The 25917-nt window shown below is 45.5% G+C and overlaps 1 protein-coding gene across 1 annotated transcript in view; it reads left to right on the top strand.

Moving 5' to 3' along the window:
• EBP (EBP cholestenol delta-isomerase) overlaps positions 1-25702 on the top strand; it is a 45892-nt gene extending 20190 nt beyond the window's left edge. The window contains exons 3-5 of the mRNA XM_085629660.1: positions 16258-16294; positions 23108-23238; positions 24688-25702. Coding sequence (XP_085485786.1) covers positions 16258-16294; positions 23108-23238; positions 24688-24917 — 398 coding nt within the window. The 3' untranslated portion in view covers positions 24918-25702. The remainder of the gene's footprint in view (positions 1-16257; positions 16295-23107; positions 23239-24687) is intronic.
• The last annotated feature ends 215 nt before the right edge of the window (positions 25703-25917 follow it).

The following is a 25917-nucleotide window of genomic DNA, read 5'->3' as shown; positions in this document are numbered from 1 at the left end:
CTGAACTGGGGTGGCAGAGTGGGTTAAAGAACGGTGATGGATCAAACCCAGATCTGTTGACTGGGTGTGAGTGTTTGATTGGTTCTGATGCTCCGTCCATCACCACCCCCTTTTGTACCGCTTTGTTCGCCATAAGTTGGCAGGGTATGCTCAGACGTGAGTCCCTTGCTCACTTTGCCACTGGATTCAAGCAAGCCTGGCTGAAGACGGCTGAAATGCCAGAAACCGGTCCTAGGAAGCTTGTTTCCGGTCCAGGGAAGGCATGGCTTGGCAGTTCGGGCTGGACTGTTCCCATGAGGCACAGGGTCAGACTGCTTTGCATATGGCCATGTCTGAACTGGGGTGGCAGAGTGGGTTAAAGAACGGTGATGGATCAAACCCAGATCTGTTGACTGGGTGTGAGTGTTTGATTGGTTCTGATGCTCCGTCCATCACCACCCCCTTTTGTACCGCTTTGTTCGCCATAAGTTGGCAGGGTATGCTCAGACGTGAGTCCCTTGCTCACTTTGCCACTGGATTCAAGCAAGCCTGGCTGAAGACGGCTGAAATGCCAGAAACCGGTCCTAGGAAGCTTGTTTCCGGTCCAGGGAAGGCATGGCTTGGCAGTTCGGGCTGGACTGTTCCCATGAGGCACAGGGTCAGACTGATTTGCATATGGCCATGTCTGAACTGGGGTGGCAGAGTGGGTTAAAGAACGGTGATGGATCAAACCCAGATCTGTTGACTGGGTGTGAGTGTTTGATTGGTTCTGATGCTCCGTCCATCACCACCCCCTTTTGTACCGCTTTGTTCGCCATAAGTTGGCAGGGTATGCTCAGACGTGAGTCCCTTGCTCACTTTGCCACTGGATTCAAGCAAGCCTGGCTGAAGACGGCTGAAATGCCAGAAACCGGTCCTAGGAAGCTTGTTTCCGGTCCAGGGAAGGCATGGCTTGGCAGTTCGGGCTGGACTGTTCCCATGAGGCACAGGGTCAGACTGATTTGCATATGGCCATGTCTGAACTGGGGTGGCAGAGTGGGTTAAAGAACGGTGATGGATCAAACCCAGATCTGTTGACTGGGTGTGAGTGTTTGATTGGTTCTGATGCTCTGTCCATCACCACCCCCTTTTGTACCGCTTTGTTCGCCATAAGTTGGCAGGGTATGCTCAGACGTGAGTCCCTTGCTCACTTTGCCACTGGATTCAAGCAAGCCTGGCTGAAGACGGCTGAAATGCCAGAAACCGGTCCTAGGAAGCTTGTTTCCGGTCCAGGGAAGGCATGGCTTGGCAGTTCGGGCTGGACTGTTCCCATGAGGCACAGGGTCAGACTGATTTGCATATGGCCATGTCTGAACTGGGGTGGCAGAGTGGGTTAAAGAACGGTGATGGATCAAACCCAGATCTGTTGACTGGGTGTGAGTGTTTGATTGGTTCTGATGCTCCGTCCATCACCACCCCCTTTTGTACCGCTTTGTTCGCCATAAGTTTGCAGGGTATGCTCAGACGTGAGTCCCTTGCTCACTTTGCCACTGGATTCAAGCAAGCCTGGCTGAAGACGGCTGAAATGCCAGAAACCGGTCCTAGGAAGCTTGTTTCCGGTCCAGGGAAGGCATGGCTTGGCAGTTCGGGCTGGACTGTTCCCATGAGGCACAGGGTCAGACTGATTTGCATATGGCCATGTCTGAACTGGGGTGGCAGAGTGGGTTAAAGAACGGTGATGGATCAAACCCAGATCTGTTGACTGGGTGTGAGTGTTTGATTGGTTCTGATGCTCCGTCCATCACCACCCCCTTTTGTACCGCTTTGTTCGCCATAAGTTGGCAGGGTATGCTCAGACGTGAGTCCCTTGCTCACTTTGCCACTGGATTCAAGCAAGCCTGGCTGAAGACGGCTGAAATGCCAGAAACCGGTCCTAGGAAGCTTGTTTCCGGTCCAGGGAAGGCATGGCCTGGCAGTTCGGGCTGGACTGTTCCCATGAGGCACAGGGTCAGACTGATTTGCATATGGCCATGTCTGAACTGGGGTGGCAGAGTGGGTTAAAGAACGGTGATGGATCAAACCCAGATCTGTTGACTGGGTGTGAGTGTTTGATTGGTTCTGATGCTCCGTCCATCACCACCCCCTTTTGTACCGCTTTGTTCGCCATAAGTTGGCAGGGTATGCTCAGACGTGAGTCCCTTGCTCACTTTGCCACTGGATTCAAGCAAGCCTGGCTGAAGACGGCTGAAATGCCAGAAACCGGTCCTAGGAAGCTTGTTTCCGGTCCAGGGAAGGCATGGCTTGGCAGTTCGGGCTGGACTGTTCCCATGAGGCACAGGGTCAGACTGATTTGCATATGGCCATGTCTGAACTGGGGTGGCAGAGTGGGTTAAAGAACGGTGATGGATCAAACCCAGATCTGTTGACTGGGTGTGAGTGTTTGATTTGGTTCTGATGCTCCGTCCATCACCACCCCCTTTTGTACCGCTTTGTTCGCCATAAGTTGGCAGGGTATGCTCAGACGTGAGTCCCTTGCTCACTTTGCCACTGGATTCAAGCAAGCCTGGCTGAAGACGGCTGAAATGCCAGAAACCGGTCCTAGGAAGCTTGTTTCCGGTCCAGGGAAGGCATGGCTTGGCAGTTCGGGCTGGACTGTTCCCATGAGGCACAGGGTCAGACTGATTTGCATATGGCCATGTCTGAACTGGGGTGGCAGAGTGGGTTAAAGAACGGTGATGGATCAAACCCAGATCTGTTGACTGGGTGTGAGTGTTTGATTGGTTCTGATGCTCCGTCCATCACCACCCCCTTTTGTACCGCTTTGTTCGCCATAAGTTGGCAGGGTATGCTCAGACGTGAGTCCCTTGCTCACTTTGCCACTGGATTCAAGCAAGCCTGGCTGAAGACGGCTGAAATGCCAGAAACCGGTCCTAGGAAGCTTGTTTCCGGTCCAGGGAAGGCATGGCTTGGCAGTTCGGGCTGGACTGTTCCCATGAGGCACAGGGTCAGACTGATTTGCATATGGCCATGTCTGAACTGGGGTGGCAGAGTGGGTTAAAGAACGGTGATGGATCAAACCCAGATCTGTTGACTGGGTGTGAGTGTTTGATTGGTTCTGATGCTCCGTCCATCACCACCCCCTTTTGTACCGCTTTGTTCGCCATAAGTTTGCAGGGTATGCTCAGACGTGAGTCCCTTGCTCACTTTGCCACTGGATTCAAGCAAGCCTGGCTGAAGACGGCTGAAATGCCAGAAACCGGTCCTAGGAAGCTTGTTTCCAGTCCAGGGAAGGCATGGCTTGGCAGTTCGGGCTGGACTGTTCCCATGAGGCACAGGGTCAGACTGATTTGCATATGGCCATGTCTGAACTGGGGTGGCAGAGTGGGTTAAAGAACGGTGATGGATCAAACCCAGATCTGTTGACTGGGTGTGAGTGTTTGATTGGTTCTGATGCTCCGTCCATCACCACCCCCTTTTGTACCGCTTTGTTCGCCATAAGTTGGCAGGGTATGCTCAGACGTGAGTCCCTTGCTCACTTTGCCACTGGATTCAAGCAAGCCTGGCTGAAGACGGCTGAAATGCCAGAAACCGGTCCTAGGAAGCTTGTTTCCGGTCCAGGGAAGGCATGGCTTGGCAGTTCGGGCTGGACTGTTCCCATGAGGCACAGGGTCAGACTGATTTGCATATGGCCATGTCTGAACTGGGGTGGCAGAGTGGGTTAAAGAACGGTGATGGATCAAACCCAGATCTGTTGACTGGGTGTGAGTGTTTGATTGGTTCTGATGCTCCGTCCATCACCACCCCCTTTTGTACCGCTTTGTTCGCCATAAGTTGGCAGGGTATGCTCCGACGTGAGTCCCTTGCTCACTTTGCCACTGGATTCAAGCAAGCCTGGCTGAAGACGGCTGAAATGCCAGAAACCGGTCCTAGGAAGCTTGTTTCCGGTCCAGGGAAGGCATGGCTTGGCAGTTCGGGCTGGACTGTTCCCATGAGGCACAGGGTCAGACTGATTTGCATATGGCCATGTCTGAACTGGGGTGGCAGAGTGGGTTAAAGAACGGTGATGGATCAAACCCAGATCTGTTGACTGGGTGTGAGTGTTTGATTGGTTCTGATGCTCCGTCCATCACCACCCCCTTTTGTACCGCTTTGTTCGCCATAAGTTGGCAGGGTATGCTCAGACGTGAGTCCCTTGCTCACTTTGCCACTGGATTCAAGCAAGCCTGGCTGAAGACGGCTGAAATGCCAGAAACCGGTCCTAGGAAGCTTGTTTCCGGTCCAGGGAAGGCATGGCCTGGCAGTTCGGGCTGGACTGTTCCCATGAGGCACAGGGTCAGACTGATTTGCATATGGCCATGTCTGAACTGGGGTGGCAGAGTGGGTTAAAGAACGGTGATGGATCAAACCCAGATCTGTTGACTGGGTGTGAGTGTTTGATTGGTTCTGATGCTCCGTCCATCACCACCCCCTTTTGTACCGCTTTGTTCGCCATAAGTTGGCAGGGTATGCTCAGACGTGAGTCCCTTGCTCACTTTGCCACTGGATTCAAGCAAGCCTGGCTGAAGACGGCTGAAATGCCAGAAACCGGTCCTAGGAAGCTTGTTTCCAGTCCAGGGAAGGCATGGCTTGGCAGTTCGGGCTGGACTGTTCCCATGAGGCACAGGGTCAGACTGATTTGCATATGGCCATGTCTGAACTGGGGTGGCAGAGTGGGTTAAAGAACGGTGATGGATCAAACCCAGATCTGTTGACTGGGTGTGAGTGTTTGATTTGGTTCTGATGCTCCGTCCATCACCACCCCCTTTTGTACCGCTTTGTTCGCCATAAGTTGGCAGGGTATGCTCAGACGTGAGTCCCTTGCTCACTTTGCCACTGGATTCAAGCAAGCCTGGCTGAAGACGGCTGAAATGCCAGAAACCGGTCCTAGGAAGCTTGTTTCCGGTCCAGGGAAGGCATGGCTTGGCAGTTCGGGCTGGACTGTTCCCATGAGGCACAGGGTCAGACTGATTTGCATATGGCCATGTCTGAACTGGGGTGGCAGAGTGGGTTAAAGAACGGTGATGGATCAAACCCAGATCTGTTGACTGGGTGTGAGTGTTTGATTGGTTCTGATGCTCCGTCCATCACCACCCCCTTTTGTACCGCTTTGTTCGCCATAAGTTGGCAGGGTATGCTCAGACGTGAGTCCCTTGCTCACTTTGCCACTGGATTCAAGCAAGCCTGGCTGAAGACGGCTGAAATGCCAGAAACCGGTCCTAGGAAGCTTGTTTCCGGTCCAGGGAAGGCATGGCTTGGCAGTTCGGGCTGGACTGTTCCCATGAGGCACAGGGTCAGACTGATTTGCATATGGCCATGTCTGAACTGGGGTGGCAGAGTGGGTTAAAGAACGGTGATGGATCAAACCCAGATCTGTTGACTGGGTGTGAGTGTTTGATTGGTTCTGATGCTCCGTCCATCACCACCCCCTTTTGTACCGCTTTGTTCGCCATAAGTTGGCAGGGTATGCTCAGACGTGAGTCCCTTGCTCACTTTGCCACTGGATTCAAGCAAGCCTGGCTGAAGACGGCTGAAATGCCAGAAACCGGTCCTAGGAAGCTTGTTTCCGGTCCAGGGAAGGCATGGCTTGGCAGTTCGGGCTGGACTGTTCCCATGAGGCACAGGGTCAGACTGATTTGCATATGGCCATGTCTGAACTGGGGTGGCAGAGTGGGTTAAAGAACGGTGATGGATCAAACCCAGATCTGTTGACTGGGTGTGAGTGTTTGATTGGTTCTGATGCTCTGTCCATCACCACCCCCTTTTGTACCGCTTTGTTCGCCATAAGTTGGCAGGGTATGCTCAGACGTGAGTCCCTTGCTCACTTTGCCACTGGATTCAAGCAAGCCTGGCTGAAGACGGCTGAAATGCCAGAAACCGGTCCTAGGAAGCTTGTTTCCGGTCCAGGGAAGGCATGGCTTGGCAGTTCGGGCTGGACTGTTCCCATGAGGCACAGGGTCAGACTGATTTGCATATGGCCATGTCTGAACTGGGGTGGCAGAGTGGGTTAAAGAACGGTGATGGATCAAACCCAGATCTGTTGACTGGGTGTGAGTGTTTGATTGGTTCTGATGCTCCGTCCATCACCACCCCCTTTTGTACCGCTTTGTTCGCCATAAGTTGGCAGGGTATGCTCAGACGTGAGTCCCTTGCTCACTTTGCCACTGGATTCAAGCAAGCCTGGCTGAAGACGGCTGAAATGCCAGAAACCGGTCCTAGGAAGCTTGTTTCCGGTCCAGGGAAGGCATGGCTTGGCAGTTCGGGCTGGACTGTTCCCATGAGGCACAGGGTCAGACTGATTTGCATATGGCCATGTCTGAACTGGGGTGGCAGAGTGGGTTAAAGAACGGTGATGGATCAAACCCAGATCTGTTGACTGGGTGTGAGTGTTTGATTGGTTCTGATGCTCCGTCCATCACCACCCCCTTTTGTACCGCTTTGTTCGCCATAAGTTGGCAGGGTATGCTCAGACGTGAGTCCCTTGCTCACTTTGCCACTGGATTCAAGCAAGCCTGGCTGAAGACGGCTGAAATGCCAGAAACCGGTCCTAGGAAGCTTGTTTCCGGTCCAGGGAAGGCATGGCTTGGCAGTTCGGGCTGGACTGTTCCCATGAGGCACAGGGTCAGACTGATTTGCATATGGCCATGTCTGAACTGGGGTGGCAGAGTGGGTTAAAGAACGGTGATGGATCAAACCCAGATCTGTTGACTGGGTGTGAGTGTTTGATTGGTTCTGATGCTCCGTCCATCACCACCCCCTTTTGTACCGCTTTGTTCGCCATAAGTTGGCAGGGTATGCTCAGACGTGAGTCCCTTGCTCACTTTGCCACTGGATTCAAGCAAGCCTGGCTGAAGACGGCTGAAATGCCAGAAACCGGTCCTAGGAAGCTTGTTTCCGGTCCAGGGAAGGCATGGCTTGGCAGTTCGGGCTGGACTGTTCCCATGAGGCACAGGGTCAGACTGATTTGCATATGGCCATGTCTGAACTGGGGTGGCAGAGTGGGTTAAAGAACGGTGATGGATCAAACCCAGATCTGTTGACTGGGTGTGAGTGTTTGATTGGTTCTGATGCTCCGTCCATCACCACCCCCTTTTGTACCGCTTTGTTCGCCATAAGTTGGCAGGGTATGCTCAGACGTGAGTCCCTTGCTCACTTTGCCACTGGATTCAAGCAAACCTGGCTGAAGACGGCTGAAATGCCAGAAACCGGTCCTAGGAAGCTTGTTTCCGGTCCAGGGAAGGCATGGCTTGGCAGTTCGGGCTGGACTGTTCCCATGAGGCACAGGGTCAGACTGATTTGCATATGGCCATGTCTGAACTGGGGTGGCAGAGTGGGTTAAAGAACGGTGATGGATCAAACCCAGATCTGTTGACTGGGTGTGAGTGTTTGATTGGTTCTGATGCTCCGTCCATCACCACCCCCTTTTGTACCGCTTTGTTCGCCATAAGTTGGCAGGGTATGCTCAGACGTGAGTCCCTTGCTCACTTTGCCACTGGATTCAAGCAAGCCTGGCTGAAGACGGCTGAAATGCCAGAAACCGGTCCTAGGAAGCTTGTTTCCGGTCCAGGGAAGGCATGGCTTGGCAGTTCGGGCTGGACTGTTCCCATGAGGCACAGGGTCAGACTGATTTGCATATGGCCATGTCTGAACTGGGGTGGCAGAGTGGGTTAAAGAACGGTGATGGATCAAACCCAGATCTGTTGACTGGGTGTGAGTGTTTGATTGGTTCTGATGCTCCGTCCATCACCACCCCCTTTTGTACCGTTCTATAGTTTCTTTGGCAGAAAGGTCTACATTAGTAGTCATTATGGCCCGCACTCCAAGGGGTATTCAGAAACTAGTCTGTAGTTTTGTAAGTTTTATGTCAAATTTAGGATTAAATGTGAATATACCTAAGACCTTTGTGATTAAATGCGGGACTGGAAGCGGAAAGTGCAGGCTGCTATTTTTGGGCATTAAATAAATCGATTGTACCGACAGCTTTTCCTATCTTGGGATTTTATTCGATAGACGAGGTTCTTGGACCCAGGAGATCAAGGCTAGGAGGCTACTGTTCTCTAAAGCAACGGCTGCCTTAATTAATTTTAGTAGGAAGTTGAGAAAGCGGGCCCCAGAGGAACTTCTGCTAATATACAAGGCTACGTGTATTAGCACTGCAACTTATGTTGCAGGCATCTGGGGATACGAGGATGTAAAACCCCTGCAACTTGAGGAGAACAGGTTTCTTAGGTATCTGCTGTCAGTTCCCAGGAGTACCTCCACTTTTATCTGCCACTCTGAATTTGGTATGCCCTATATAACGGATATTTGCAAAATTCAGCCAGTCCTGTTGTGGTACAGGATTTGTACTTCTGAACAGACGTTGTTAAATAGATAGATTTTAGAAGATAGCTGCAGGTTGGACAGGTGAAACACATTAGATGGCTTGAGTATGTCAGAAATTGTATGTTTAGCCTAGGTCATCCCGAATATTTTTTAGATCCTACAAGTCTTTGCCTAGTACAAAAGAAAGATTTAAAAGATAGATGCTTATATCACATGGAAGAAATGAAAAGGAAAATGGAGTGAATAAAGTCACTGTTCAGGCACACCATCTTACTCTGACCACATTTAAAATCCAACCCTATATAAGGCGCACCCCAGGGGATTTTAATAGATTTCTGCTGATGCGTTTTAGATTGGGAATTGTTCATAGACTGATTTAGTTCCCGATGCAGATGATTGGTCAAGTGCGTTTTGCAATTGTCCATGCGATAATGTATCAGTTCAATCAACTATCCATGTCCTATTCTTCTGTAAATTTTATTCTTTGTACAGTAAGAGATGGATTCTCCCCTTTTTTAAGACAATGTGGTCTAAGACCATGCCGCCCCGCTTTACTGTTTTTAAAACTATTAAGATTATATTGCCAAATTAATTTTAGTGTTTTTAAAGAATGTTTTAACCTGCAGAAAATCTGTACTTACGTGATTATAATTATGTGAATACGTTACTGTTAATAGCTGTATAAGCAATGTGCTGTGTTTTACTTGTGCTTTATTTGTTTAATAATTGAATAAAGCTTATTGAAATTGAAAAAAGTCATTAGGGTTTGAAACCGGCAGAAGCAGGGCTCGATAATGGCGGCATCAGCAGTGTTAGCGGCTGCCAGGAGATTGTCGCTTTGAAGGGAAATGTCCCGGGAAAGGACCCGACTCTCAGACAGCCCTCAGTTAAAGAGTCGTTCGCAGTGAAGGTCTCAGAACCCGCGGATCTACAGGCGTTGACCACACTGCAGGGAGCAGCAGGGCCGATAGACTCTGAGCCGACCCGGAAGCAACGGCAGAGACAGAACAAGCAGGAAGATGCAGAGGTGGATGCAGAGGCTGATATGGCCTGTACGGGTGAGGAGATGGGCGCAGAACCACGGAGCGAATCCTTTGATGGACTAAGTAAGATAACACAAAAAACGGTTCCACAGATGGTCTCTGGAGGAAATGTTGGTGGAACACTGGCTGGGGACACAAAAACGGGAGGTGTAGTAACTATGAGTATCCCTGGAAAAGTGGTCCCGGCAACACCCGATGGGGAGTGCTTTTTTTCAGTGAATGAGGATTCTGATTCAGAATCTTATCTCTCTAGTGAGCTGGGTGACGGAAGTCAAGATGTAAGCTCTGCCTCGGGTACTGACTCTGATTCCGCAGCAAAATCCTCAGTTCAGAAAGCACCGCCAGGCCATGCTAAACCCCAGAGAACGAAAAGGCGAGCTAAAACAGACTCCTTAAACAGCCCTCTACTTCAATCTTCTGATCCTAAGCTTTGCTGGGATTATTCTGCAACGGCCTCATTATATCAGGAAGAGGAGGCTGAGGGGGGGGGTCAAAGAGGTTGTGAAGGAGGGTGCCTCCACTCCAGCACCCTCATTGGGTCTACTGTATGAGACTCTTATCCAGATGCAAGCAGAGGCTAGAACTGAAAGCCGAAGAGCTAAGGTGGCGACAAAAAAGATACAGCGTTCCATGCGAAAAATGAATAAAGTATATGAGGAATTGGCGGGTAGAGTATCGCATGTGGAGGAGCGTACAGCTAGACTAGAGGATGATGTTTCTCGTTGGCAGTCTTTCAAGGAATCGCAGGAAAAGATGTCAGAAGACATAAGATGGAAACTGGAAGACTATGAAAATCGGCAGCGTCAGAACAACATCAGACTACTAGGGGTTGCTGAAGGACTGGAGGGAGAGAACATAAGAGCTTATGTAATAAGTCTGTTAAGGGGGGCTTTTCCAGATGTTACTAAATGGGATTGGGAGAACGAGTTGCAGAGGGCTCACCGATTCCCACTGTTACAAAGGAAGATATATGGGGAGTCACAGGTTCTAAAACCTAGAGCTATCCTTGTATATATGGGAAATTTTTTGGCCAGGCAAGAGATTTTGAATAAGGCAAAACCAGAGGCAAGGCGTAGTTATGAGGGGACCACGTTTTTCGCAAGGCCTGACTTTTGTCATCTCACGGTGGAGAGGAGGTGGCGCCTTAGACAACTGATAGCCCCAATACAGAAGCTGGGTCATGAAGCATTTTTACTTTATCCTGCGAGACTTAAGATCATTGTCAATGGAAATATTAAGATGTTTACCTCTGAGATAAAAGTCCAGCTGTATATTGATGAGCTCAAGGGAAAGAAGGAGGGGTAGGTGATTCATAGATACTCTAGTTTTATTTAGGAATTCTGGGGCTGGAAACTCTCTCAAACCCCAAGAAAAAAATAATAAAACTTTAAATTTAAGTTTCTTCTATCTAATATGGTGGTTTACATATTAAGGTTGAGTATAATTATTATTTGTGGTGGAGAGAGAGGGGGCAAGCAGGCTTATGATTTAGGGGGGGGGGCGCGACACGTCAGCTGTTATCAGACGACCACACATAGGTCAGGATTGACCTATTTGCCTGTAGCTGGGGGGGTGGGGGTGGGGGGGTGGTGGCTCGAGGAAGGAAGGGAGTGTTAAGGGGAGGGGGAGGGGGGGGGAAGATGGTTTTGTAAGTTAGGCATTGTTCACAGCATTTTTCACAGTACTTATCAAATTGCATATTCATTAATATCTCTTAATGTTTATTTTTGTTATCTTAAAGTATTGGCTTCTTTAAGTAGGGGTATGCTTGATGTATTTTAATGTCGTGTAGAATTGCATCAATTAATATATGTGGGCTAAATGATGTTAACAAAAGATTGAGAGTGGCTGCTTTAATTAAAACTCTCCGGGTAGATATCTTGTGTCTTCAAGAAACACATATTGAGGGAGGAAAGGGATATCTTCTGGAGCAACTGGGGTTTCATCTGTTGGCATTTTCTAAACAGGGGACAAAGACAAGGGGAGTCGCAATCCTAGCCAAAGACAGGGATGTTGTTGTAAATAGAAAAAAAGAGGATCAATGGGGGAGATGGGTATTGGTGGAAATAATATATAAAGGAGAAAAGTGCACGGTAGTTACATTATATGGCTCCACTGAGGATGACCCGGAGCTTTTTCAATTTTTAGATACTGAGTTGGCTCAATGGTCAGAACCTATAATATGTTGTGGTGATTTTAATATACATGATCCATGTAGTTCATTTGCACAGGAAGGGGGGAAATATACTGGTAGAAAGAAGAAGATGTACAGGGCCCTATCTGATATGACGTATCACAATTCCTTAATTGACCCATGGGTTAAGCTATATCCCCATAGGGAAGGCAGCACCTTCTTCTCCGCACCACACCAAGTTATGGTCAGACTCGATTATTTTTTAATTTCCAGCTCCCTCATTTCAGGATTATTGATGGAAAAGCAACCTAGGATCGTTTCAGATCATAATCCCCTGATCCTAGAAGTGAATATAGGGCAGACCCAAAGGAAAAGTTCACAGTGGACATTTGAGAGAGCAGTATTAAAAGATGAAGGATACAGAGAACATATGAGCATATGGATAGAGAGCTTCTGGGCAATGAATCGAGGAACAGCAGCCTCAGGAATGGTTTGGGATGCGTTTAAAGCAGGTATTAGAGGGGAGACTCTTAGTTATACTGGTTATAAACGTAAGTTGGATAAGACCAGATTAGATGATTTGATTAAGGAGCTAGGGAATCTAGAGAATGAACTGGTACAGGGAATTCGACTAAAACTACCTTTAGAGGACCTTCTGCTTAAAATTATGTTGATTAAAACCGAAACTATGGAGAGTATTGCCACAAAAACAGCAGTTAGCTATTTAACAAGAAAAGAGAATTCATATGAATTAAGTGAGAAAGTGGGGCACATACTAGCTGTCCGTACAAGACAGAAAATAGCTGCGGCAGATATTAAGGAGATTATAGATGGGCAGGGTAATCTGGTTACAGATTCTGATACCGTTAGAGAAGTCTTTAGGCAATTTTATTCAGACTTGTATTCTCGAGAGGGTGGAACTCATTTAATTGATGTTGAAGGGTATACTAGAAATATAGCTTCACCCAAACTCCTGCAGGAAGAGAAAACGGCTTTAGACTTACCATTACAGTTGGAAGAAGTCAAAACAGCATTGAATAATCTACCTTCAGGCAAAGCGTCTGGTCCCGACCAGATCCCACTTGAGTTCTATAAAGTATTTCAAGATATCCTAATTGAGGACTTTTTTAATATTTTGAGGTTAGCACAGAGAGGGGAATCAATTCCTGATTCATGGGGGGGAGCAGATATTGTAGTAATCCTGAAGAAAGGAAAGTCCTTGATACTCCCCGGCTCTTATAGACCTATCACGTTAATAAATGCAGACGTTAAGATATTTTCTAAAATTTTGGCTAAAAGACTTGGTAGAGTCATTGAGAGTATGGTTAGTTCAACACAGCACGGATTTATTCCGGGGAAAGGCACCACCCATCATATTAGGCGGTTGATTACACTATTTGATGCAACGGAGGTCCTGGGAAACCCTATGGCAGCCTTATTCTTAGACGCAGAGAAGGCGTTTGATAGGGTTTCCTGGGATTACCTTTGGGCAATTATGAGATGGTTTGATATAGGGTAGGGATATATACGAGCAATACAGACATTATATAGGAACCCTAAAGCTAGGATAAGAGCCAATAGAGGGTACTCCTCAACATTCAGGATAAGCAGAGGGACGAGACAGGGATGCCCGTCATCCCCATTATTATTTGCCCTTTTTATTGACCCATATTTACGTAAACTAGAGGCTAACGTTAAGATACCTGCAGTTTCGATAAATGGAAGAGCCTGTAAAATATTGGCGTATGCGGACGATGTAGCCATTATAACATCTAATCCATCGGAGGCCATTAGGAAGGTGGACGCTGAGGCTCATCATTTTGGACAGTTGTCAGGATATAAAATCAATAGCACTAAGACACAGATTGTTAAAAATAAGTATACGCATTGTATTGACAATCGAGTTGTAAAATCGGCAGTATATCTTGGGGTTCAGATCTCTGCAGAGGTGGAGAATGTGGTAGAGCAGAATATGACCCCTCTTATGGCAACTGTACGAGTAGAATTGGAACGAATGAATAATCTTCATTTATCTTTGGTTGGGTGTACCAATGTTATTAAGATGTTAATATTGCCAAAATGTCTTTATTTTTTTAGATCTATACCTTTGTTCTTTGAGGCTAGGTGGTTTCATGCATTAGAGTTAATTTTGAACAGATTTATTTGGGCTCAGGGGAAAACACGTAGGGCTTATAAATTTATTTCTTATTTCTCTTCCCAGAGAAAGGGGGGGTGGGGTGCACCAGACTTTAGATTGTACTATTGGGCCGCAGCGTTACAATATATGCAGGGTCTAATGGGGGGGGGACACACGACTGTTGGGATATTAATAGCTCCATAGATATTTACGCAGTGGTTCTTGGCGAAGATGTTGGAAATTGTTTTTGAATTGTATCAATTTCTCATATTACAAGAGGACTTGGTTTAAGACAGTTAGTGCAGTTATTAAGATTTGGACTGCATTTAGGAAAAAATTTGGTATGGGTAGGCTAAACAGATATACTCGACTATATCGGAACAAATCGTTCCCGGAAATGATTTTTGCAGATAATGTTATGGCAGAATGGGCGAGTAAAGGGATAGTGCAGGTAGGGGACATGATGGGACAAGAGGGCGTAGTGCAGTTTGTGGTCCTAAGAACCAAGTACCAGCTGGATGCTAGAATTTTTTTTAAATATCTCCAAATCAGGAGTTTTCTGAATACTAAGAAAGGGGGGCCCGCTGGGTTTGGGAATAATGTAATATTGGACAAAATAAGTAGGGGGCAGGGCTGCACAATACGTGGCTTTTATGCAACATTAGTAGAAACTAAAATAGATGATATCGATAAGTTTGATAATAAATGGATGGAGAAGCTGTCCATTGAGTCGGGATTTTTTCAGGAATCATTGACTCTGGGATATACCGTTTTGTGTTCAGCCCCACTTCAGGCCCAGCATTACAAAACAATATATGCTTTGTATTACACTCCTGCTAGAATTCAACAATGGGGAGGTACCAGTGGGACGAGCTGCGCAAGATGCAACTCCGTTGGAGCAGATATTATTCACATATTTGCATCTTGTCCTCAGTTATACACATTAAAACGGGATTTGGAAATGTTTTTAGCTACACACTTAGGCATCCGAGTTGCGCTCTCACCAACCTTAGTGCTACTTGGGATTAGTACAGACCCATCGGTCCCACATCGGGAATTCCTGTTTATAGCAATGGCAGTATATAGATTAATGATTGCTAGGGCTTGGCTGGATGTAAGACCTCCGGACATGCGTCAGTGGTTGGCAAGTTTACTGTCTGCTTATAATATAGAAAAAGCAATCTATGCACGTAAGGGTAAAAAGAAGAGGCAACTTGGGTTAAAAATCTGGGAGCCTGTAAGGACATGGAAGGAGGGAATGGTGTTAATTTAAGGATGTTGGATTGATTGTTTGCTTAAATACCTCCTATGATATAGCTGTATATATATATATATATATATATATATATATATATATATATATAATGAGATATAATATAAAGTGAATACTAGTTGAACTAATATTGTATGTAGGGTTATTTTTCAAAATGCAATATACTGTATAATGCTGTGATAATGACGTATTACTGATGGAACATAAGGAAAAAAAATTGAAAAATCAATAAAAATAATAATAAAAAAAAAAAAAAGATTATATTGCCAAATTAATTTTAGTGTTTTTAAAGAATGTTTTAACCTGCAGAAAATCTGTACTTACGTGATTATAATTATGTGAATACATTACTGTTAATAGCTGTATAAGCAATGTGCTGTGTTTTACTTGTGCTTTATTTGTTTAATAATTGAATAAAGCTTATTGAAATTGAAAAAAGTCATTATCCACACCACTGAACCAGCCAGTGCCAGAATTGTGTCCATGCAAATATGATGCCAGCAAGTGCTTGAAATATAGCAGTTTGCCAAGCTCAAAAGATGGATAAAGGCCCAGCTAGACGGCCTATCCAAATTTGCACTCAAACCACATCACACAAAGTGCCCTGGCTAAGAGTGAAAACCAGTTCGAAAGTGGGTTGAACGTGTGAGCTGCATAAGCTGGAAAAAGTCGGATCGAGGAGGCTTGAGAAATAACTATCACCAGAGGGTGTGGGAGAGAAAATCTCCTGGAGACACAAAGAAAGAAGTGCGATCTTGCTAGCACTTCCTCTAGTGGTCTGATCCCTCAGACACCTTCATTAAAGAAATGTTTGCCATTTCCACAATGTTCACAGAAGCAATTCAGGAGCTGCTACTTTTGACGAGTGCTCTTCTAACCCAAGAAAGCCATCTTGCTGGGGGCCTTCTCTGCCACACTAGGAGACAATGCAGAAAACGTTGTTTGATCTGCTCCCGTGTACTCTTGCTTGGGCACTTTTTTCCAACACTTCCCGCTATCTTAGGTTCTTCTAACCAATACTTGCCATAATCTCTGCACAGTTGTCTTCTTCTTGACTAGTTTTACTTTTTTCGCCTTCTGCCCTATATTCTTCAACCCACCCCACAAAATGTGTTTTCTATATTCAGAGCAACATAGCTATCCCCAACTCTGGTGTGGGTGCCTAAAGTTTTTCACCTTTAAAAAAAAAAAAGACTATAACTTGTGTATTTTCATCTTTGGAATGCTTGCTGGGGCAAACATCCTGAGTGGCTGAAGTATGTTCTTAATATCCAGTCCTCTGTTCACATATGTTATGTTGGTGTCTTTCCATGTGGGCACGTAACACTTTCTTTCTCTTGTCTCTACCCAGGGAAGGAGTACTCCAAAGGAGACAGCAGATACATCACGTAAGTACGCCATGTGTGCTGTGTAAGGGTGATAGTGCCAGGGAACCTCTTTCTCATGTGACCTGCGCTTACGTATAAGGGTTAGGAGTGGTGGTGAACGCCTAGCACATGCGCAGTAATGCACTTTTAGTTGATTTTTATGTTGAGCGTTTCTATAGTGTTAGCTTATCTCAAGAGCAGAAAAGTGATTTATATTATTAGGATGCTGTGAGGCTTAAAAAGCGAAATTATGCAGTTACATTTCACAGTAGAGTCATATATTTACATTTTTAGTCTTAGGAAGATAATTGCTTTGCCCAGAATCACCGAATTATCTATCATACCATGTATGCTGCAGTGCTGGCTGCATGCATAACATGAAAAAAACCAACAGCAATTCACCAGTAACCGTTATTTAGAAAAAAAGCGAATCATACATGTTAAATTTAGGTTTTTAATAAAAGTTTTCATCAAAACTATTCAAAAGTTGAAAATTGTTAATTGCCAAATGCATTCTAGTTGTCCAATTCTAAGTTTATAGTAAAAGTTAAAAAAAAAAAATAGATTGTTGGATGTTTGTGGTTTTCTTTGTTAAAGCAGGTTCACCCACTTCCAACACATTTAAAAAAAACAAATATGGACCAACATAGGAATCCATCTTTCTAAGGGCATTTTTGTCCAGTATGCAACCCAAGAAAGATGGGTTGCGTTGCTGATCAAGCTGGGAAAGATTAGAATAATAACAATGAGGCTGCAGTGAAAAAATAAAACAAAACGTTCGTTCACAAACGTATTGTTCTTTGGGAAACCAAAATGAAGTAATCCGTTACAATTCAGAGTATTCCACGTGTTTCGTCCTCGACAAAGGGGTCAAACAAACAAACAGATAATTGGATGTGTAAAGCTAGTTAAAATGTTGGTTAAATAAAGTTTGGGTGGTTTTTTAAAAATATATATTTTTATTTGAACCTCTTATTTTGCAGAAACACAATTACCATTGTCCTTTTTGTACAAGTTAATGCCTCGGAGCTATATTCTCAGTGTACTCCTGGAAAAAAAAAACACCGTTCTTTAATTAGCAGGTGTCCGTTTAAGAAATTAGAATTTACTTCAAATAAGGTCGACACTTTGGTTTTCTTGTCACTAGAAGGATACAGCACACTGCTGAACAGTAGACATTATGAGCTGTTGGGCAAGTTCTCCAGGGCCTGCAGAACTCGGGGGGAGCGAGGCAGTCTTTGAATGAAATATTGTCGTGTCCCTGGAAGTAAAGAAGTCATCTACTTCTGAAATGCAGAGTGCCTCCTTTTTAGGTCTCGCCTAGTGCAGCATGCATGCACTGCTCTAGGAGAGGGCCTCTTGCAATCACTCCAGACCTTCAGTTGTGCGTGTGGCAGCCTGCAGCTTGCGGTAGCGAGCAGGGGTGCGCAAGGCATCTGTTCGGCTCTCACTCTCGCGGCCGGGTGGCCGCGCTTGCTATTCGATAGCATTGATGTGTCTCTGAGTTCACTTTTGTGTTCTTTGCAATAGGAATTTTAGCTTTAGCAGTAAAGAGAACCACGTTTTGGAGTAAAGTGTACCATGGTATTTGTTTTCCTTAAATCGAAATTGACTTGTGTACCATTCATATCGTTTTTTTGGTCATTGAAAAGTAACTTCTAGCTTGTCATGTGATCCTTTTTACCACTTTTGCTAACATCCTTGCTTTTCTAAAACGGAGAATATGTCCTCCTTTCGGGCAATCACACATGCCATATCTACGGTCTTAAGGATGTTGTCTGCTGTGGGAAATATGCATTACTTGAAGGTGGCAGCCTGATACATTAGACTGCCCATTTTATGACCAAGAATTTTCCAAAATAAAATAGGTGACAGTGAAAAGTTGCAGACCGTTGATGTTGTCTGCTATGTTGGTTGATACTGATTTAGACAAAACAGTTGGTGCTGGTACCAAACAGATCCTTTTTAAAAAAAAAAATTTTTTTTTTGAAATAATTCTTTTTATTAAACAATTGCAAGTACACCATTACAAACAATGCAAATATATAACTGTCTGGCGATGATGGGCAGAAGAGACAATACAGGTTCAAGCATTGGCATAGCCAATAGGTCTCGCCTTTGGGACCTTTTAAGTATTTAGTTCTACAGCACAATATCCTTGGTGCAACAACATCAACTGTTGCATGGCTAAACACTTATAAGGTCCAAAAGGCGACACCTATTGGCTATGCCAATGCTTGTTATCTTAGACTTTTCAAAGGGTAGTGATTTCGAATAGTCGAGCCTTACTCTTGGGAGGTGGTGTGGGGTAGGCCGTCCTAATCCGGCTGCAGATGAGGCCCTTGCAATAATTGTATTGCCTGTATTCTTGCAAAATATAACACTTTTTTGTTATTAATATTAAGCAAACATGACTAGCTGCTAGCCCTCCTGTGCTATGTACAGGATATATCCAAATTACTCTGCCGCTTTGTGGCCATTGCATTGCTTCTTGCCAAAAGGGAGTTAGCTATACACTGGGAGAGCAAGCACCCACCTACCACAGAGGCATGGATTAAAAGCCTAATGCATTGCGACGCCACTAGTGAGATCTACGCATCCCTTCAACCATCCACCTCCAGACCTAAACATATCTGGCAACCACTGAGAGACTACCTCCTGACATTAGACCCCTCAAGTACCACTCAAATCGTTGTGAGCAGCCACCCTTGCACACTATAGACATTCCATGCACTATTACCTGAGCTCGGCACCTAAGTGGATTATACATTACAATCCTATACCTATTCAAGATGACGTGATGTTCTAGCACTCATTATTGTCTTATTCATTGTTTTCGTCGTTTGTGAAATGAAATCGCAATTTCTGCATTCCTCTTTTGGGGAACTGTCTTTTTTCTGTGTATGGTACCATAAAGATTCGAAACTAAAGTGAAAAGAAAACATGACTAGTAATTTTGAATGGCATCTACGTATCCTTGGGTGCTCTGTAACTGACCTGCATTGTAGGTTTACCACGTGCAGGTACAACGTTTGCATTCATGGACCTAACCTTCAGTGATTAGCCTCGCGCAGTGTCTGCTTGTAAGTGTTTGAGTCATCACTTTGATAATCTAAATCAGCTGTAATGCTCTCGCATGGTCGTGAAGATGGCTGACACCCATGCTAAGAGGGGCACCACTTTCGGTGAACCCCAACACATCAAGCACTTTATTGGAGCACAGGATCCCCTAATCTTGTAGCACACTTGTGACACTGTTCTCCTGCACCAAAACACATCCCGGTGTGTGAGGAGCAGGTTGTCAGGTGAACCGTGCACATGGGGACTTTTAATACAATAGAACTGAACCTGAACAGCACCTTAGTGTTGACCGGACAGGCATCAATTTGCAGATGTGAGAAATGTAGTCCCCTCCAACAGTCGCCAATGTGTGTGTTTATCTAGACATATCAAAATAGGTAAATATGTTCACAGTGGGGAAAACTGGTGCTGGATTCAGCTCCTGGTCTTGCAGCACTAGAGATCCGGGAAGAGCTGGGAGTGACTGGGTATTCCAAGCTAAGGGAAAGAATGTGAGATGTGTGTAAGATTCAGTCATTTTGCAAGGGTGTAGAAAAAAACTGTTAGAACAAAGATGGTGGCATGGGCACTTTCTGGAACCAGATGCAGGATACCCAAGGAGGTATATAGAGAAATGTTTACATTTACTGTAGGGAGTTTGGCAAACTAGAAGTCTGGCAAGTAGCGTATTGGGTGCTTTCAAGCCCGAGAGAACTGTGGGTTTGTGTCAAGTGAAGGTAACCAATTTTTTCTGGGAACAGAAGACTGTCAATAGTTTTGAACCTATGTGTGAAAGGACACGTGTTATTAATTCCAGGTGGAAAGACACAAAAAGTAAACCATACTTTTGTGAAGCAATTTACTCTTTTCTTTTTCAACATATGGGTAGTGTAACTTTAAAGGATTCACCAATGGAATGAGTCTGCAACGAGGGGAGCTGCCAGTCAAAAATGTGTGTGCAGAGTGCCATTGCATATTAATGTGTTGGTCTGAAGTGTTGTAAGGAATAGGCCACGTTACATCGCATGCCTTTTCAACGCATACCATTACAACGACTTGCTTTAGGGGAGGGCGGGGGCCGCTGGAGTTTGGAATAGTCTAATTTGCTATTACAATTCCAGTCTGTGCAACAGTAGGGAAGGTGTTGGATTTTAAATCTAACACATTTTGCCCACTACAGCAAGTCGTTGTAACGACTTGCGTTGTAATGGCATGTGATGTAACATTGCGGTCATTGTAATGACCACGTAATGGCATGCGTTGTATCGCATGCGTGGTAAACGATGCTTACCGTTGTAAGACGTATCACTCTACGGTATTATAGAAGATATTCAGTCTAGTAAGTGCTTGATAATCCCAGTGACCACAAAAAATAAGGGAGGGGATTGAAATCATGTACTGATTTACAAAACTTAAGTGGCAACATTTGTATAGACAGTTGTCGCCTCCCAAACATAAGTACCTTTGGTCCTTATCTAGATCCTGTGACTGGTCCGTCGGGTTCTGAGGCCAGACTGTCCTATTTATACATCTCCTCCCCTGTGGCGGTCAGTTCTGAATTCACCTCTTCGACTGTTCCAAGTTTCATTGTTCTCTTATCAGTGCCTAAATCCAAGGGCTCCTGCTCCACGCCATGAATGGTGGATTAGTTTGCGCCACTCACGCCATGCTTGGTGAGGTTCATGGTTTGGAAGCCCATAGACCAGGAACTGACCTACAAGATGCCATAGTCCCTTCTGGCCTGGTCTGAACAACATAGCTTTGAAAGTCATGAATACATGTGATGCATGTGTCCATATATATATATATATATATATACATATACACATTAGCTTCCCACGCCGCTTTAATGAACTGGGCAGGCTTTGACTTTGTCTTTAGGCACCTCTTTCACCAACTACCCGCTTCCTCAACCATTCTGGTCAGTGCTTAATTTTGAAAATAATTAGTGCCAGTGCCCAATGCGCTGCTCACGAGATCACGTCTGGCCCTATTGAATGTCCGCGCGCGAAGGCTAGGACTGCGTTGTCTTGAATCTACCTCATGCCTCTTTAATCCACTACCTCCTTGTCGCTTTATTTCTGTCCTTTAGGTACCAGCTTTCTCCCTTTATGGCTGTTTTCTGGTCTTTCTTGGCCTCCTATTTGTGTGTTCTCTCTCTCACTCGAGAACAATCTGATGAGGAGAAATAAGTGCCGGTCCCCCCAAAAAGAGTGCCGGTGGCTCCTACCGGCTCAAATTAAGCACTGATCTTGATGTCAGAGAAACTGATATGATGGATTTCCAGCAATTCCTTACCCTGACATAAGCGGATACGACGTCTGTAGTTTGTTACAAGAGTCTGGTCTGGCGCTGCATTGCCAGACACTTCACCTCCGAGTAAAGTTTTCCATTAAAAAATAAATAAATACAGACAAAACATGCTATTTTCAGTCTGTATTCGTCTGTAATAAAAAAAGTAAAAACAAAAAACGTTGAGCCATACTTATCATTATATGTTACGCTCTCTTAGAGCAAGGGGAGATGAGCCCACATTTCTGAGTGCCATCTGCTTTGGGAATTTGGGGCAAACACAGTTCTTTTCATAGCCTAGGAAGTGGAAGGGTGCACATACATATTGTGGTGCATGTGCAACAGCTGTGACGTAGAACACAGATACTCTGTTGGAATGATGAAGACTGTTCGCATATGTTCAAGGAGTAATGGCACCAGATAGCACAGGGCAGAAGGAATAGAATTGGTGAGTTGATGGACAGTCTATTCAGGCTGGTAACGTATTTAAAAACTGGGTAGTCGGAGGGGAAGCATATTCTGTAGTCTTTGAGGTCCGGTGGAAAGCAAGTGTTGGACACTGGTTTTCCAACGCGACGCCCCTCTGTGCTAAGGCGTGGTTTGGTCAAGGAGATCAAGAAGGGAAGCCTCGGCCCTAATCTCACAGGATAGTTAAGGAGCTAAGCTGGTGACCTGTAGTGGATAGCACAACTTGATGAGGGTTCAAGGACTTTTCACTCCCCGAGTCCACCGTTTCATGCGTCACCCTGTGCTCTTCTCACGGCGAACCCACTGCCGCCCATGCTTTTCTTATTTGCTTGGCTGGTCTGCCTCGTTCCCAACCGGTGTGCCTTGTTTTTGTTGTGCCAATCTTCCCCAGACCGTTTTGTTTTCACTGGGTGGGGGGATGAGGGGGGAGTGGCTTGCTGGAGGACTGAATAGGGGTTGGGCTATTAATCGTTAATCAGGAATTGAAGCCATGATTGGCTTCCCCGTCCTGCGCCATTTTCTGGTATGGATATATAATATAATTTGTTATCGAAGATGCCCTCCCCAATATTTCACATATCTGCTATTTTCTTTTCTTTTTGTTTATTTTCTCTGCCTGCAGTGCTGCGGTATGTTATCCCATGGTGCAGTGCACCCAGGGAAAAGTCAGGCGGCGTCAGATCGCAACCATTACATACAGTATTTAAAATGTGCTCACAGTCCTACCTTTAGTGCAGACGATTCACTAAAACCCTATTTTATTTTTTGTTGCTCCCGACTAACTATTTTAGATCCAAGAATCCCTCCTGATGAGCAAGGTCTTAGTACTTCTAAATGTGTCAAAGTTGAAATGTCTTTATTTAGATTGCAGACAAAGGAATCTGCTTCTAAGCGATGGTATGGTTTGGGTGTATCTGAGCCTCATGCAGTGGAGCAACATCCAGTCTTTTTGTTTTCTCTTGCTTGACGAGTGGTATCTTCTGACCACAGTTCTTCTGTTTTCTTCGCCCGCAGTGCGGATAATTTCACAGTCTGCATGGAGACCATCACTGCTTGTGCCTGGGGACCCATGAGTGTGTGGACGGTGGTGGCCTTCCTGCAGCGCCATCCTCAACGCTTCATTCTCCAACTCATCGTCTCACTCGGTGAGTAGCTTTCACCTCTGCTACTATCTACTTTTATGGATGAGGGGAAGCACAGAGGTGGGCCCTGGCATCCTACTACCATGTTCCTAATAAGTGCCAACCGAGAAGGACCTAAAAATATATTCACAGAAAATGGTGGTGCGGGCTTGTTGTTGAAGGGAGCCATTAATCCTTGGTTCAATCCCAGCGAAAGCGCATTTAAAGTGAAGGCACAGCCTGACTGACCTCACGTGTTTTGTTACCTTGTGCCTTGTGCTGGTTGTTTAAGAGAGTTTCGCTTTCAGTTCAGCCCTGGGTTGCCTCTAGTGAGAGCTGGGATTCTGACAATGATGGATGTGCCTTGTGCCCTTTTGTCCTGGCACTGAGTTACTTCAAAGTCTAATTGGGGTACAAATGGTTACTTTCTCTCTATATAACCGAAAGTGTATAGGGTAACCCAAGGAGGCAACCTGTGTGTATAGAAAAACAAAAGACTGTACTCACTCAGGATTCATTTTAGTTAACACTGTATTAGATAATTTGGGATTTGTTAAAGAACATCAAATTCAAGATGGCTCAAAAAGGATCCTAAATACTAAAAAAAACCAACAAAAAAAAACCTGTTCTGGTGTCTAAAATATATTTACTACAGAACCTGCTGCCATATCATAGCAAAGACGCACATTAAACCAAGTGCAACAGGTTGGGTGCAAATACAATACAACCAATGTACAGAAAAGCAGTCATTTGTATTACTACTGTACTTGTATACAACAGCGATCTGTAATTTATAACCAGCTGTAACTAGAGCAGGCGTTGATATTTCGACACCATTTGGAAAATCATAGACTGGAGTCTTCATCCTGAGAACAAAAATGTTACAGCGGCTTGAGCCACAAATCTGGATAACCGAAGTTGGAGAACAAAAAGACCCAAAGCATCTGTTTATTTACACTGTTGGGTCGTATTACCAATGGGGAACCTAAATACTCTGTGTAAAAAGAGGCAGCATTTTAAAGAGTGTAAAATGGCCCAGAATGATCAGAAGATCTGAATAACAGGAATTTCTATTCACAGTGCTTCTCATTACAAGTCTATCTATTTTTTCTAGCGCTTGATAGTGAATTGTGGGAGTTCAGGTGGCACAAGGGGCGGTTACGAATTCAGAACTCATTCGCTGGGCTGGTAAACATCCCGGTCAGCTCCATGAAGGAACCGTGGGCCCACATTCAGTGTGGTCCTGGCTGCAGATCCATAAACCTCATATACCACAGACAAGGGGAGTTTGATGGAACCACAAGTGATGCTCATAGGGCAGCGCTTCATGCTTGTTGCGTGTTCTAGAAACGCAGGGTTCTCTGGCCATCATGTTATCTGTTTATTCATACCATGAGAGTTGGGAGGGAGGAGATGGTTCAAACAATCACGTTTGCACAGAGGTTTTTTAACTCCTCCTGTCTCTATTTGCAGGACAGCTGTACGGGGACGTGCTTTACTTCTATACGGAGTACCGTGAAGGCTTCAGCCACAGTGAGATGTGGCACCCCATCTACTTCTGGTTTTACTTCATCTTCATGAACACGCTTTGGATTGTCATCCCCTTGGCTTTGATCATAGATGCCTGGGGTCACCTGAGCCAGGCCCAGAGAGCGTTCGATGCGGGGTCTGGAGCACCCCCCAAAAGAGTGAAGAAGAACTGAAGACCGGTGTGGGAGTGACATCATGGGCCCAGAGTGGCTGGGCATGTAGTCTCTTTCCATTCTGCACATTGGCAGGTTTGCCAGCTGGCTTTTAAAGAGTGAGTCATGCCAAGGTAATTATGGCATGCCAGCCACACCGACGATGAGGCACCGCCAGGTTGAAGATCAAGGTGCAGCAGCCTTTCGACGGCTTGGATCCTTTTAATGAAAAGTCCTCAATGGAGCTCACGATGATCGCAGTGGATGTTATAAAGTGCTCCGGGGCACTCTTGGCTGAGGGTGATGGAACGCAGGACTGTACCCTGAAAAGCTGATGATGGTCAAAGAGATCCAGCTTCCTGCTGTTGGATACCTGATGCCGATTACCAGGATGAAGAGTTCTATGGCAACGCTTCATCGCTCAACTCTTCAGTTTCTGTAACAAATGATACAGAGACAGAGGGTGGACTCCGCTTTCCCTCAGGGGGCGTGATCGCCTTCCTCTCAGAGGGCCCTCTGGTTTCCTTGAATAGTTGTACTGCTAACTTGACCATTCCTTACAATCAATGCCTTTTTGCTGTAAGCCATGCTTTAAGGGTGTTTGTATTTGCCCATTGTTCATGGTTTGTTGGACACTTTCTCCTTCCTGATGTTTATTATTGACACAAACCTGTGAGCTCCTCCCCAACGTAAGAGCAGTGTGTTGGCATCCCCATGTCTTTTATCCTTTGTCTCTGAAAGAGGATGCATGCTTTCCGTCCAGTGTGCTGTAAGTATGTCTGAGAATAAAACCTGTCTCTCTTTTAGATCCTTCATTGCTCATAAGTGCTGGTAAACACATGATCTCCCTTTCGATGACTTTGGGTGATCTAGAGAGGGTGCGTGTTCCCGGTGCTCCAAACTTGCCTTTTACGTGAAACACTGGCAGCAGGTTTACATTTGTCCGTGTGCCTTTCGGCCAGTCCAGTGAGGAGGAAACATATTTTGGGTGAATTGATTACTAGAACATCAACAAAAGCAG

This window comes from Triturus cristatus, chromosome 10 (assembly GCF_964204655.1).
Source record: "Triturus cristatus chromosome 10, aTriCri1.1, whole genome shotgun sequence".
Taxonomy (NCBI): domain Eukaryota; kingdom Metazoa; phylum Chordata; class Amphibia; order Caudata; family Salamandridae; genus Triturus; species Triturus cristatus.
Note: the sequence above shows the minus strand (reverse complement) of the source record. Positions and strands in the feature narration are given on the sequence as shown.